We start from the raw sequence: 16014 nt of genomic DNA, 5'->3' as shown, positions 1-16014 counted from the left end.
AAAAGTAGTCACAAACATCTTCGTCTCATCGTTTGTGATTCCACAATATCTAGTTTCGCCATTATACGATTTAGATTATTGTGAGGTGATTGATAATTCTAGGCTGTTCTTCGGGAATATAAGTCCAGGTTATCAATTGGTTCATGTTCACCTTGATTTATCAAAAGACGGAACAAAAACTCATAGGTATTTCTGTGGGAGACAGATTTATCTATTCCTGTAGACTTTTCTGTGTGATACAGATTTGTTTATTAAAGTCTTCGGCTTTGGGTCGTAGCAACTCTTAGTTTTGGGTGAGATCAGCTAAGGGAATCAAGTGCGTAGTATCCTGATGGGATCAGAGACGTAAGGAGCGCAACTGTACCTTGGATCAGTGTGAGATTGATTGGGGTTCAACTACAGAAAAGACCGAAGTTAGTTTGTAGTAGGCTAGTATCTCTAGCGGCTTAATACAATGTGTGTTCAATCTGGACTAGGTCCCAGGGTTTTTCTGTATTTGCGGTTTCCTCGTTAACAAAACTTCTGGTGTATGTGTTATTTCTTTTCCATATTATATTTTGTTATATAATTGAAATATCACAGGTTGTGCGTTGAATCGATCAATTGGGAAATCCAACCTTTGGTTGTTGATTGAAATTGATTGATACTTTAACATTGGTCTTTGGTACCGTTCAAGTTAATTTCTCTTGTGTTCAATTAGACTCGCAGATTTCTATTTGCTTGAGTAAGTATTGAATCGAGAAATTGAGACATAACTCTTGATATACTTTTTATAAGATTGAGTCTGACTGTCTAGTTGATTCTCTTAAAAGTATAGTGGAGTTTGTCCATACAGATTGCTAAGCGAAATATTGGGTGTGGTTGTTAGACCCCCGCTTTTTCAACTAGATTGATCTTAGATATTGATTTTTAAGATTTTCCAAGAACTCTTTTACCCAATCAGGTTTGCAAACTTTTAGTCTAAACATATTTATTGCGGAAGAGATAAGAAAAAAACTCTACATACATATTGTTCAATGATCTTTGTTAGATCTACTTGCAATTGTGTTAGGTTTTTTCCATGCAGGTTTCCGAACGAAAAATTTGGTGGTGTACTTGGTAACTTCTCCTTATTCAATTGGTATCAGAGCAGGAAAACACTATAAAGACCTAATAATTATGTGTTTGTAGTCATCTGACCTATAGACATAAAATCGAATATAGAACACACATGATTTGATTTTTTTTAACACCTGAGGGAACTATCTTATCAAAATCAATATCTGAATACTCTCATAAAATCACCTCGAGTGATTCTACTAGACAAGTTCATCTTGATAATTATGTAGAAAGTGTTGATAACTAGGAGATTCACGCCTAGGAAAACGGTTGGATGAAATTTCTGATGAACATGACTCAGATATTGATAAAGATGTAGATGAGGAAATCTCATAGTACTTTAAATTGTTGGACTCTTTTTTGAAATAATAAAGATGGTGACTTCTTGTATCATTTATATTCTGACTCCTCTATGTCGAGAAAATAAGAAATTCAGAAGAATTTACTATGTTTTTGATTGTGGTTATCACATTAACATTTCGATCATAAAAAATCGTGAGCAAGACCCAAGTAAAAAGTCACTTGAATGTGATAATTTTCGTCGAGATTTCTATAAGTTGGAAGAGAAACTTGCAGCAACTGAAACGAGGATTAGCTACCAACAAATAAGTTTTAAAAACGGAGAAAGTGCTTGTCTCTCCCGAGAAAACTCCTTGAGGCTGATCTAGTTGTTTCCCTTGATAAAATCAACATGTTGGAATAAGACATGAAATAGTTCAATACTAGCTCAAACAAATTAACCTCAATGTTAGGAGCAAGTAAAAATCATCGTGACACACGAGTATTGGGCTATAAGGGAATAAATGCTCCAAGTACTAGAAAAGAGGTAAAATTTGTCAAGGCTAGTGATTCTTCTCAACAAAAAGCTTCCACTCATTGACAAAGTGAAATACATTCATTGTCAGTTAATGTTCGAAAGATCAAAGTCCACCAAGATCCAAAGCCTGCACACCTGCATCTAGGTAAGAAAATTCCTTATGTTTGATATTATTATGGGAATAAAGGTCACCTACAAAGGGGATGTCGTTTTTGCATAAGGAGCGAGAAACTTCACGATGTTCTTGTTTAGGCATCACAAGAAGTGATCAAACCTAGATCATAAATTAAGGCTAATCCCCTGGATATTATGGTTGTATAGTCTGAACTATAGGTAAAGAAATCATTGTTGTGATAATCGTAGCTTTTCCTATAAACGTCACACTGAGCCCTTCATAATCGTCATGATCATAGAAAGGAAAAATTTGTAAAAGCGAAGACCAGATCCGATCCACCCAATTGGAGAAAGACTAACTTGCAAAAGAATAGTCAATCCAAAAAGGTTCCAATTGCGCTCCTCCAGGCATTCAGATGTGGATACCAAAAAACACCAATGAAGCATTAAGTGTCAAGAAGAATAATCTCCCAGAAAATTTTATGACAAAAGAAATGATTGAGTACTCCATTACTTTGAGAAAGAATGATATATATCTCAAGGGTTCTAAAAGTGATCCCCTTCATGATAATCCAAAAGTGAAAAACAAGAGTATTTGGAAGAAGAAACAAACTAAGCCAAAAACTGTAAATGGTGAAAAATCCATAAATGTGGAAACGTTTGTTACAATCTCATATGGTAAATAAATTAATGTTCACCCCAACACAACTTAATCATATTTTAAGTGCACCCTCACCAAGAAATGCCCTATTACGAAACATGGTGAGGGAAGCACAAGAGTTAGTGCACACATATTATAATGTTGGGTAAAATATGGAGTATTTGGTAAATCCGTAAGATTCATGATGTATTCTTCTAAAAATGTATGTTTATAAACTTGATCAAGATTTATGTTTATATGTTTGATGCCATGATCTATAAATACCAAAATATTTTCATTTATGTTGTTGGTACACTTACGTTTCGCTAAGTAATTTGGTGGAAATCCTAGTATCATCAAAATTAATTGTTTAAACATATACTTGAAGTTAAGTACCCAATGTTTCCTAAGACAATAATTTATATATCTTTTTCATGTTGAGTCGTTGCTCCATAAATATGTATCCATGATAAGAGGTTACGTGACCTTCTTGTGAGAATGGTTATGACTGCAAATCTCCCAAGTGATTGTCATAGTTGTCTCCTATGCACCTACAAATTGAAATAGTCAATATAGTTAAATTCAACTCAAGGTGTACCACATTCTAGTGAGTTCAAATTATAATGACTCGATGTGGGTATCAACAATTCTTACGCTCATTCTAGAGTTCTCTCTGTCTATCTGACTCCTAAGCAAGAAACGGGAACAGGATCCATATGAATTTATACATAACAAGCTCAGAAGGATATGTGCTAGATTATTTACTAATTATAGTGTTGATATTTAAAATTAGGTTAGGATTATGGGCAAAACTCTCAAGACATGATAATCATACATATTACGGTACATCATTCACCATTAGTTAAGAGATAGTGGATCAATGGTGAAGTACTTATGTTATAAAAACTAATGCGGCTAACGATCCACGTACCTTGTGTACCAATCATGTTTACCTAACTTGATTTGTGTTCAAGTTCTTAAATATACAGGTTTGTTGGCGATGGATTTTCGACAAAGGCTTAATCGTAAAACCATGATCTTACATGTTTCTGACACGGCTTCAGACACGTATGTGAAAATCATATTTTAGGATTTGAAAGCTCATTTCACAATCTATGACGGAACGTACACCCTTTTAGAGCTTTGTATGAATATTTTATTCGTAAAGCCTCTCAACTGAGCTTTTCGACACTTCACATATTTCATCAACACTTCTACGTAGAATCTAATTGATTGGGAGGCTCCTAGACATATTGCAACCTAGTATAGAGCGTTAACGTCTTCAGGATGCCACATTGTTCCCTGACTATGTAGAATGTATATGTATAAACTCTCTTAATGATTGGACGGCTCCTAGACATATTGCATGCGAGTATAGAGTGCTAAAGTCTTCAAGATGCCACATTATTCCCTGACTATGCAGAATCAATATTCAGAACGAGTATGATGCCTCTATCATCTCATACCTCGATTCCCGAATAAACATAATGCTCCTAGACATATTGCATGCTAGTATAGAGCAATTCACAGATTAAATTTAAGCGCAATTCATCAATTGAATTCCTAAAAAAATAATCTATTATATCTCATTAATCAGTTTCATGGCTTATTCCTGGCTGAATTCCATGAATTAGTAATGGATAATCAATCTATCTCATTACTCTGTTTCATGGCTTATTCCCGGCTGAATTCCATGAATTAGTAATAGATAATAGATCTATTTTATTACTTTGTTTCATGGTTTATTCTCAGTTGAATTCCATGAATTAGTAATAAATATTCTCTGTTCGGGCATATGGGCCACCACCGAGTAAGCCCCGAGAAAATGGTGCAAGTGTACTTAACAATGATGCACGAAAGAGCACCCAAATATGCATGAGAGATCACCCAAATGCATTGGTCGGTCCCTCCTCTCTCTCCATAATTAGGTTTTACCACCTAATACTCAGACGAGCATTATTTTAATGATGATTAAACGAGCATTTAATCATCCTTTCGCCATCTGGTATACAAAGGACTTTGGTGCATTCTCATTCGAGCACCTTGGCGCTACATGTTCAGGCCATCATCTCATGTAACCGGTTCCTATCTCACTCACGGTTGATTTTCAGTAAATCATCCATTGATCAACAATCGATCAGAATTAGGGTTTCAAACCAAATGCTCTGCAAAGCATAATTCTGAACACGTTCAAACCCTAATATTTTAATGTTGATCCAACAATCAAGATTCTAATTAATAATATTCGGTCCAGCTGCTATTATTTTAATCATATTAATCGGTCACGCTACCAATAATTCATTAATCGGGAAATATTTGCTCAAGCTAGCAATATTTGCTCAATCGAGCAACACTTGCTCAAATTAGTAATACTTGCTATCAATATTTAATTTCTCGACCGAGCAGTAATTCTCATATTTATCCAGCTATCAATATTGAAGTAGCAAGATCCCTCATGTTGATTCAACTATCAACATTCTAGAATTCTATTGATCCAACAATCAATATTCTGATTTATACCAATGTTTGGTCCTGCTACCAACATTTTTGCTTGACTGAGCAACATGGTTCGAACGGACGACCATCCAATATTTATGATTCCTACTTTGTCATTCGATCACTCATCGATATATTAGATCAGAAAAGAGCGTTCTGTATAATTCAGCAATATCTTTGATTTTTTTTCGAATACTCGACATATCAAAATAAGTCCTTGATCGAGCAATCTCATCGGACGCTCGATCTAAATATCATTATTACTTCGACTGGTAAATGATATATCACAATTCATCAAGACTCAACGTATTTCCATTATTGTGTCTCAGCAGACACTTTATGCTCAATCCATGAGTCTCATAGCATACTACATTCGTTCATTATGCTCGAGTCATCAAGGCTAAGACTCATCGTCTAGTCAAGTCAACAACTGACTAATGTGGCTACTAAGCTATTTCTTTGGAAAAAGGGATGGGACTGCTACGATCTTTAGATTTAAACCTGCCTTGCAGACTCCACATTCATGAGACATCAATCATGTCACATGGGGGGATAATTATTAGGGTTTTGGTCTGGCGGCCTACGGCACGTGTGTACACCCACGATGAGAAATGTGAGTAAATCGTGCAAGCGTTTGAGGAAGTTAGCAAAGTAGTGGATGGACAATCAACCAAGTGTCCGCACGACATGGAACTGGTTTAACCACGATTTTCCATTTTCCCACTCTTTCACTTCAGCAACTGTAACACTTACTGGGATCAATGTGTCTACTATTCTTGCAATATAAATAAGTTTCGAATCCATGATTGAAAACTCAAGAATCATCTGGTAAACAACAATTTCGACCTACAAGAAATTATCGCTCAATCGATCAAAACTTATCTCAGAACTCAACAATTCACCAACTTGCATAAATCGTCAAGACATCCACAATCCTTGATCATCATTGATCTCACATACACTTCTCAGCTTCCCTCTTACATATCTACCCTCATCTCTCTTTGTGACTGAATTGACTCTGGAACGACCATTTTCTTGGTTTAGGCCGGAGTCTTACAGATTGATCTCTCGAACTCAAAGCACTCTTGTGCAGCGCATCTGTTTGAAAAGGTTTAGGCAGTTTGCTCGTTCGAGGAGTCTCCACCCGCACGCTTCGAGTCTCCACTTTCATACGCTTTTGGTTGCCGTTTTTGGTGTAATTTCTTGCTGAAAAGATTAGTTCTTCCTTCTAAGAGTAAATCAAACCTTGTTAATACAAGTTTGTATCTTAGCTAAGATGATCTCGATACTTGATCCTCACGATTATTCTTATGTGTTGCTTTGACTTCCTGTGAGATTTGTTCTTTGCTATCATACATATATCTCATATGTTCTCATAGGTTAAGCTCTTAACTCTTGTTATTCGTAACTGACTAACAAAATCTCATTGTCTCGTCCAATGTGCTACTTGGAAACAATTTAAATCGTAATAGTAGTAGGTGATGAAGAATGTACAAACATGAAAAAATCAAATTTAATATACAAATCATATATAAATAAAAACAATATATATGGATTTGTATATCTGTCTGAACAATTCAAGAGATTCAACAATCCAATCTCCTCCAGAAACCATTTACAATTGAGTCGAGATCGCACGCATCATCATCAATCCGTCCTTTTCGATATACGAATTTGTAAGCCATTTACAAGTCGCGCCGATGGAAAGAATGACATTCTATCATCCTTAACTTGGCTCCACCTGCGGCATCGATCAATCAAAACCAATAGTAAGTTTTGAATCAGATATGAATCTAAAAAGGGCAAAAAGATCGGCAAAGAATTTAGAGTTAGCCAACCTGTATTTGGTGAGGAAGAAATGTAAAAAGATGGCAATTTGTAGGCGGGCTAACTCAGCACCGGGACAAAATCTTGCCCCTCCTCCAAATGGTGAATAGAAAGAACTAGTCCTCCAGTTTCTTTTTTCCTGTTTGTTATACAACTGATTAATATACCAAAGCCTCGGATCCTTGTGGTCGAGCAAGGGTTTGTGGATCAGATTTAACTGAATGTAGTTACCTTATTGTCAGGGTCCATCCATCTCCATGGATTAAAATTCACAGCACCCTTGTAGATGTTTTCATCCAAGTGAACTGCTGATAGAAATGGCACTACAAAGCATCCTTTCGGTATTACATATTCTGCATTACAAAAAAATTAAGAAAAATAACTACTTGATTGTTTACTAAATGTTTTGCAACACACCTAGAAAAATGCATGACAAAGACAAAAATAGCTACCTTGATATTCAACATCTTCTTTTGCTTCTCTCATCAACCATATCGCAATTCCCCCTATCCTAAGTGTCTCATCTATAACCTGCACACGAGCATGCTCATTAGTTTCAGTTGCATGGTAGTATATGTTGTTGACAATTAAATCTAGGTTCTTCCTTGAAAGCCAAAGTTTGTTAGGTCTCTTTAAAACCTCGCCTCCTATGAAATAAAAGAGACTTCTAGACTTGGATACTTACACACTGAGTGAAAGGCATAGCCTTGTAGTCCTCCCAAGTGAGCATGTGTTCATCACCAGAAGTTCCTCTGATACCATCTTGTTCTGCCTGTTGTGTCAAAACTTATAGACATGTTAGAACATTGATCAACTTATAAGTTTATTAGATTAGATGAACAATCTTATGTTAGTAAGGTATATATTACCAAAATTTCTTGAAGTGCCTTGGGAGATTGACTGAGAAAATATACTGCAAAAAGCATAGTTTTAGCAGTAGTTTCATTGCCGGCAAACAGTAAATTGATTATAAAATCCGCAACTACAGCATCTGGTAAGCTTTGTTCTTCTATTAACCTTCCGAGAACACCATTTCTGGCTTCAGATGTCGCTGAAAGTTGTTCATTTTTTATCTTCTCAACTGTCTTGTCAATTTTGCTAATTATATTGTCCCTTGCCTAATACACACATACACAAATGAAGGTCAGATAAGACACTACTATCACCAGAGAAAATTAAAACACACGTAGTAAAGGATATCATATATACCTTCATTGCAGTATGGTATGTAAACCCTGGCAAATTAATGGGAACGGAAAGACAACCATCCACAAAGTCTGAAAAGAATCCAGCCATTTGGTTTACTTCTGATTCACTTGAGACTCCCATTAGTTGATTCACCATCAATTCAATTGCCACCTACATATGTTTCAGACTTCCAAAATCAGCCTTTTTTTTTAATATGACTTACAAACAAGTACTAAATGCATGTTTAAGGTATGGCCGGTTTCTGTGTATATGTACCTTTCTGCAAACATCTTGAAGAAGATATGTTTGATCTTCTTGTAAATTATTTAAAGTCCGAAGCATAACCATCTGAATGTCTTTAAGGAAATGAACTCTGAGCTTATCTAGTCTCATCATGCTTGATGCAATTGCATGGAGTTTTCTTTGTTGCTCTCCATGTACTGTGATTAGCCCATTTTTTCCAACCAAGTCTCTAAATGATTTCGGATAACTTGATTGAAATAGTTTCCCTTCATTTAGCATGATAAACCGATTAAAACTTGGATCCGCCGATACGACAGCCCTTTTCCCGAATAAACTACATGAAAATATCCTTCCATACCTGCATATGATCATAAATATCAACATGTGCACTTCAATACTTTACCTTATGTGGGGTTCAAAAAGAGATGACATGAAAGCGCCATCATCTATGGCTTTGTATTACTCAGAACATATAATCAGCGTTTGGTTTTAAGTACCTCTTAACCTGCTCTTCAACGAAAGCGGGTGGATGAGAACCTGCAACAGCATTGTACCAATTAAGGCTATCGCCAATCAACGGCCAGCCTCTACCTCCTGGAGGAAATTTCAAGCAAGTGCCGTTTTTCCCAATCTTTTTATTTTTCGTTCGCAAAATCTTTACAAAAACGATGAAAAATAAAGTTGATACGACTATTGATGAAGCGCAAATGACATAGTAATTTTCTTCCATTTTACTAGTAGTACAAAATTGTACTAGTAATATGGCTACTTATGAATTACCATGAACAGACCATCACAGATGAATAAAAAAAAACCTGCAAGGAAATAAACATATATGTACATTAATAATAAGAACTAAAAAAAATCTCCTAAATAAAAAGGAGGATTATAAGTGTATAATGATGAACGAATTTTCAACACAGAAAAGAGCTTTAGTCGTGCTGGAAAACCTATTAATTCTTCATTTTTCAACATTAACACGACGATCTTCAATCGAATTGAATATTTCTTGCAACTATTTTGTTCAACATGTATGTTCCAGAGGTAAAGAAGCTACTCCTCTAGCACTCCCAAAGTAGCCCAAACAGCGAGTGCATCTAGTTACATCCTTGGTGGCTAAATAACGTTGGTAGAAAACGACCGAACTCTCATAATCTATGTAAGTAGATGTATGAGAATGAAAGGTATGAGTAAATAAATGTAGGTGACTGATGAAAAATTATAAATTACCTGGTGATAATAGACTGTGCTCAAAACATCATCATTACGGACATGTGAGAATGCTAATGAAATCTCTCAAGAAATTTAGGAGAAAGACCCTGCAGATGTGCATACAAAGATGAACAGACTGATGCTGTATTTTGTTTGTTTTTCTCTCTCTATCTGTATATTATTTATGGGGGTTGAGGTTTAGTTCAGTTATTATTAGGTTGCATCAAAAGCTAACGATAATACATAGTCCACTCTCATCTTTGATATAATACTAAGCTTAGACTAAATTAGCATTTAAGTAGAGACAGCTTTAGCCTTAGAGGATATGTTTGACTTTTGACCTTTTGTCGGTTATACATCGACTCGGCTTAGGTTACTGCTGCAACTGTGTCAGAGTTTTACGTGTGCTATACACGATCTGATACCGTTTTGGGCGTGGCCCGTATCCATAAATCAATGTCTTGATCCAAAGGTGGCTAAAGTGCCACCTCATTGTAATTGCAAGCAACTAGTTAGTAACAGGCAAACAATCAATCATTTTCCATATCGGAGTTGTGTTCAAAACTAAATTGAAGATTCGCGGGTAAAAAAGATTGTGGTCTGTGGAACACTGGCAGAGACCTATTTCGGGTACACAAAATGTACTGCTACAGTACTTTTCATTTTAACTTCCCAAGTCAGATGGATGTCAACGGGTGGGACTTTATCAATAATTCACGTTACACAGATTCCAAGACAGTCCGAGACTCCGAGTCGCTCAAATATGCTGAAAAACCGCCTTGTGATGGGTTTATACACCCAAGACAAATTTTGTGGATAATTCCTCCTTTCTCCAATAAGTTACACGTTTTTGGTGTGGAGCACTCTTTTGAGACACCAACCAAAACATAGTCGCAATAAAAAGAAGTTCACATTATCAGGTCTCGGGATCCAGAACAAGTCCCCGTATTTCTGCCCATGTTTCACGTGTGATCTCAAATTCTGCATCTGGTATGAGTATGACTTTATGCAACAGCATCTAAACACAGCAATCTTACATATCCAACATAAGCTCGCTAGGAAGGTTAATCAAGCTACAATGCTAGAAGTAGAAGCTAAAGCCAGCTGCCCGGACCAAGCTGCACTAAAATAACAACAAATTAGAGCTTAACCCTTAATATATTGCTAGTAGCCTAAGTAGGAGACTTTTTTGCAGGTTAGAAATACTGGATGAAGAGGCATTGAGCAGAGCATGTCTAGTGGTATCCAGAACCTCCACATATGATCCCATCAACTAGCATTTCTCTCTCTAGAAAAACAAAACTTAAAAAAACCATCAAACTTAGATTTCCTATCATTCACGTTTTCTGGATTAAAATATACGAAATTGTTTATGACAACAGTTAGCTGCTGGTTGTCATTCTAAACCCTTTATACCAATTTGGAGAAACTTCAACATTTATTATGTCCTTGGGGTCACATGGAATCTGTTTACCGCTTCTGCTAATTATTAGAAATCAATGGCAATAATTCTCATACAGATGAAATAAACAAATATATGAAATAAAGTATATAAAACCAAACAAAAAAAAAACTGCCGTTGTTGTATCCATTGTTAATCATCTTTCTCATGAATTTTAAGAACTAGATCTAGTTTGAGTTGAGATGCCAAATTCAAAGAGGCCATTGTAAAATCATGCTAAGTTAACCACAACGATTAAAATGAAACTAAAGTAACAAACAATCCAAAATGCTAGTAACTTGCAACATAGTCAAAAAGCATTACAAGTTTCCAAAAACTGAACAAAATCTGTGTATAAAAATCTTAAAAGAAATTAACCATCTTCAACATAAAGCAATGCAAAATGCTATACTTGTGGGTCTTACAATATATGTACTGCAGAAGTCACTGTTTTAGCGAATCAACTAACAAGCATGTCAACATGACAAAAACAAGCAAGCAAAATACTTCTAAGATGCCAGTATGTGAAGCAAGTAGGGTTTCCGCAGCAGCAAACCAAGGAAACCCTGTTAATGTAGAGTTGAAGTTTGAAAGACAAAAAGGAAAGCTGCCGAAATCCACAACTAATATGTATTAAAAATGGTAAGGAAAAATCTAAGGAACAGGGAAACATGATTTAACAACAAGATTGTGTTTCTAGATTGTTTAAATTAGAAATAACTCAATAAGATACATGTCGCTAAACTTCTCATGATTTCGGTTGTCATGGTCTAAGATTGAGAAAATAAAATCCCTGATTCACGAAATCTGCCTCTGATTTTGTCTTCTTAGTGACCAAAACTAATTCATGAATGTTCTTATCTCACAAGCTTACAAATAATTATGTCTAGAATTATGCATAAAACACCTAGCTGAGAAGAAACTAAATTAAAAAAAAAACTATAAAAGATATAAATGCTTATAGCCAAGGACAAAATTCAGATAATGGTTATACACATAATCAGTCACGCATAGTTATTAATCAATCAACAAACAAAAAAGAATAGTTATGGAGCTTGGGAACAACTAATCAGTTACAACTGCCATAGTGGGGTTTGGTGGCTAGGAATCTTTGGTTTGATACCTAATAATAATAAGAAAACCAATGTGAGGGTTCTATTTCGTTGGTCAGGACTTTCAATTCATAACTAACATCATCCCAATAGCCATGTTAATGATGCGGTGGTGCAACTCCTAGTCCTGAAACTGAGATATCCTACGCTATAGGTTTGCCATTCATTGGAAGAAAACTTAAAAAGAATAAAAAAAGAAAAGAAACATCAGCTTACTTGATTAAATCTGCAAATCTACTGCAAAAATTCCCCATACCCCTTGGCTACATCTTTCTCTTTTTTTATTATTAAATCTCCCGGTAAAATAGTCACTGATTGTTCGGCAAAAATGCATATGTTACTGAGTATAGGGTAGGGGAAAGGGACTTCCCAAAATCTTATCAGTATATACAACCAAAAGTAAATTGAAGATGATGTTGCTGACGGTTTGCTAAAGGAACATCAAGCTAAACCTAACACTGTTCTTCCACTAATGCCCCTGCATTTGAATATCTGAGGTATCTTACGCATTAATCATCAGAAGCAATGGATGATCCTTCATTGGGTTCTTCAGGATTCGAATTTCCAAGCATCTTTTGCAGTGACTCCACATCCCCAGACTCAGACAGAGTATGTGTTCGGAGAGTAATTGCATCTTCACTGGATAATGCATAACAACGGGAAAAGTAAATATACAGGAATCAAAAAGACAGAAGAGGCCACGACGTAAAAGACTTAGTTCATTCAATGAGGCCTACTCTGTAACACCAAATATGTCCTTTATGATCAAGGAGCTTTCCCTCGAACCGAACTCCGGTAGCTGGTTTGTAAACACAACAAAAGTATAATCAATTAAACATACCAAAGCCGCACATCTCATCAAACGCATAGAATTCACCAAAACTCATAACTGAAAATAATAACCAGGCTCCCAAGCAAGAAAGTAATAGAGGTTAGGACTCGTCAAATCCTTTGTTTCAATCTTCTTTTGTTGTGAATACAGAATCATTTGGTAAACTCATCCCACGTGTCGCGTGGCATATGATATGCAATCAATCTATACCCGAACAGTCGGGCATGTAAGCTGTTCACCCAAATAGGCCAATTTATTCAGGACTGGCATAGCTTCTGTATTTACACGTATATAGCATATCACCATGCAACTTAGTAATTCGGGTGCCAAAATGAAAATTAGGCATAGTATTTCTTTTAATATCATAGCTTCATTCAACTGCTGGTCAGACCCGTACAATCTTTTCCACAAAGTTCTATTATCGCAGCAAAAAATGAATGATGTAATAATCATATTAACCAAATACTGTGGAAAAACACAGGAACAAAAAAGCAATATTTGCAAACATATAATGCAATTAAATTGAATGTCCATCCATTTACCTCTGATAGATAAAAAATCTTCCCAAAAAGGGCCTGCACAGCAAGTTTTCTCTTGAAACCCTTCTCTGAGTATCCAGAAATATCCATGACAACAGGACCTGAAAAGGCATAGTAAAGATGTTAGCTGTCGCATCTGTGGAGCAATTACAGTAGATCACCAGATCAATCACTTATCATCATTTGTCTTTGCTTATTTTGGATCATGCACTCCATTTGACAAATTAAGAGGCGTCATTTGATACAAGATTCTTTATTCATAAATCGCAAAAATGTCTTAAACCTATAAGAGACACCGAACAAAAGAAGACTTCTTATTTCCAAGTTCCAACTGTACTCAAGTACCCACTACACAAAAGTCATTTTAAGCCTAAGTCTGAGCACATATCTCCTATTACAGATTTTGAAGAGTCACTGTATTCAGTTTGTGCTTTTGTGATTTTGAAGAGTCACTAAATAAGAATTACATTAGTGGATCAGACTACAGTTACATACCTTTGTCCCGTACAATTCGTCTTGAAATCTCATTTAGAATTTCAGCAACCTCATTATCATTCAGCATTGAAGCTTTTCTGAGTTGGATTAGATCAGCTACCATATCCGGGTTGAAGGGCTTTTCATTCATTGCATACCGAACATACTTCCTCAAGATCTCCTCCATCCCAAAACCTGTCTGGATGTAGAGCAGCAAATGAATAAAGACACATATGAAATGGAGTTAAAACAAAAATCCAGAATAGCTTAATATACTTAAAGTGGATGTCATGGCATAGGGACAAGAAAATAGGAAAAGGTGTTGTTGTGTAATCTAATAGCATCCATTGCCAACTGAATATATTGGGTACCTTGCATACTTCTTATGATAGTCTAAAGTGAGGGAAATGCTCCAATCAGATCAAATTTTTCAAGGAATCCGTACGAGCAACCATCTCTGATGGTGATCACACTCATTGTAACATGAGTTAAGGACTCGTTTCATTTTGCAAAATCAACTATCACGTACACTGATGCAAAATAACTGATAGATTGAACCACTATAAGAAGTCTGCAAAATGCGATGTAATGATGAAGGGGGAAACCCATCATGTAACATATGAGTACTGTTAACAGATAGAAAAAACTACCCATGGAGACAGTTTTTTGGCCCACGATGTATACTATATGTAATCCTTAAGTACTCTAGATTTCATATGATAATTCACAGAGGATCACTAATTGCACATCTTAATTCTCAATTCCAGATGCCTAACGTCATAGATTTGTTCAAAGCTTCATCCAACCATTCAGCTCGGTCAAATCATTTGTTCGCTCCTCTTCCAGAATTTCCCCACATGACTTACAGACCCAACGTATGACAAAACATAACATTATATGATATATACCAGGGCAACAAAACATTCATCGTCACCTCCTTCTGTCTAACCAGCAATATAGGAACCAGTTTACACTAATTCCCGAAGTTCACCAATAACTAACAGAGGCTTAACAACTGACCATTAAACCTAACTTGATACCACCGTGTGTTACACTGTTTCTAATTTAACTTACATTTATTTACCAGCAAGCGAAATGGCTCATATCAAATCAACTCCATAATATTCAACCACAATAACAATACCCGACTACAAGCCAAACCAACAACTTCAAATTCACATGTAATGTTTATATCTAACCTTTTGCATAAGCTCCTTGAGACTGGATGGTTCCACAGCATCTCTTCCCTTCTGAAACAACTCATCTATTGATATGCATAAGAAAGCATTCTTATTCACCTGCATAAAACAAAAAATTTCACCAATTATGCCCTAACCATATAAAACAATTTCAAAACAAGACATCAATCAACAACAATAAAACCCCTAAAAATCCCAATTTCTCTACAGAACCCTAAAATAGACAGAGAAATGGAGAGAGATTGTTACCAATTTTCGTCTCTTCTCTTTAGGCGAATTAAACTTCCGAACAGTCTTAACAAACGCAATAACAAACGTAATCCCTAAATAACCTAAAGGAACAGCAAGAAGCCATGGTAATTTACTTTGACCAACTCTAGGACCAGGTAAAGCTTGAGTAACTGAACCAGTAAACTCAACTACATCCAATGCTTTCTCTTGAATCCATGGTAAATCCTCTTCAACTTCTTCTTCATCCTCCTGTAATGGTTTTCGTTCTTCCTGTACTTGCTTAACAGTACTTATAATCTCTTCAGTCTTCTTTTTTGAAGCAGCAAACAGTCTAGTGGAAGAACCATTTCTGTTCACAAGAGGAAAAGGTTTTGGACTAAAGAAATTGACATTCTGATGGCGCACGTTAGTAGAAGGAGTAATCACAGTAGATTGCTTGATTAGAAATGATGATGATGATGAAGAAGTAGCCATTAGAGCTCAATTTTGTGCTTTCACTAGGGGTTCAGGGTTCAGAAATTCTCTCTCATCATCTTTTCTTTATTTTTGTC

The 16014-nt window shown here is 35.9% G+C and overlaps 2 protein-coding genes across 2 annotated transcripts; both read right to left on the bottom strand.

The window, feature by feature from the left end:
• Nucleotides 1-6739: 6739 nt before the first annotated feature.
• LOC113293394 (abietadienol/abietadienal oxidase-like) lies at nucleotides 6740-9777 on the bottom strand. Its single transcript, XM_026542046.1, has 10 exons — nucleotides 9654-9777; nucleotides 8921-9238; nucleotides 8457-8781; nucleotides 8202-8351; nucleotides 7862-8110; nucleotides 7678-7764; nucleotides 7445-7523; nucleotides 7224-7345; nucleotides 7004-7131; nucleotides 6740-6906 (listed from the first exon to the last, which is right to left on the bottom strand). Exons 2-10 carry the CDS (start codon nucleotides 9151-9153, stop codon nucleotides 6813-6815), a joined length of 1467 nt encoding a protein of 488 aa, XP_026397831.1. The 5' UTR covers nucleotides 9154-9238; nucleotides 9654-9777; the 3' UTR covers nucleotides 6740-6812.
• Nucleotides 9778-12384: 2607 nt separating this feature from the next.
• Nucleotides 12385-16008, bottom strand: LOC113299645. The gene is made up of 6 exons (XM_026548710.1): nucleotides 15482-16008; nucleotides 15233-15331; nucleotides 14055-14232; nucleotides 13563-13660; nucleotides 12926-12987; nucleotides 12385-12827 (listed from the first exon to the last, which is right to left on the bottom strand). The coding sequence occupies exons 1-6, from the start codon at nucleotides 15935-15937 to the stop codon at nucleotides 12698-12700; spliced, it is 1023 nt and encodes a 340-aa protein (XP_026404495.1). The 5' UTR covers nucleotides 15938-16008; the 3' UTR covers nucleotides 12385-12697.
• Nucleotides 16009-16014: the final 6 nt, after the last annotated feature.

The sequence above is a fragment of the Papaver somniferum genome, chromosome 7, assembly GCF_003573695.1.
Source record: "Papaver somniferum cultivar HN1 chromosome 7, ASM357369v1, whole genome shotgun sequence".
NCBI lineage: Eukaryota > Viridiplantae > Streptophyta > Magnoliopsida > Ranunculales > Papaveraceae > Papaver > Papaver somniferum.
This window is presented reverse-complemented; position numbering and strand designations above follow the sequence as displayed.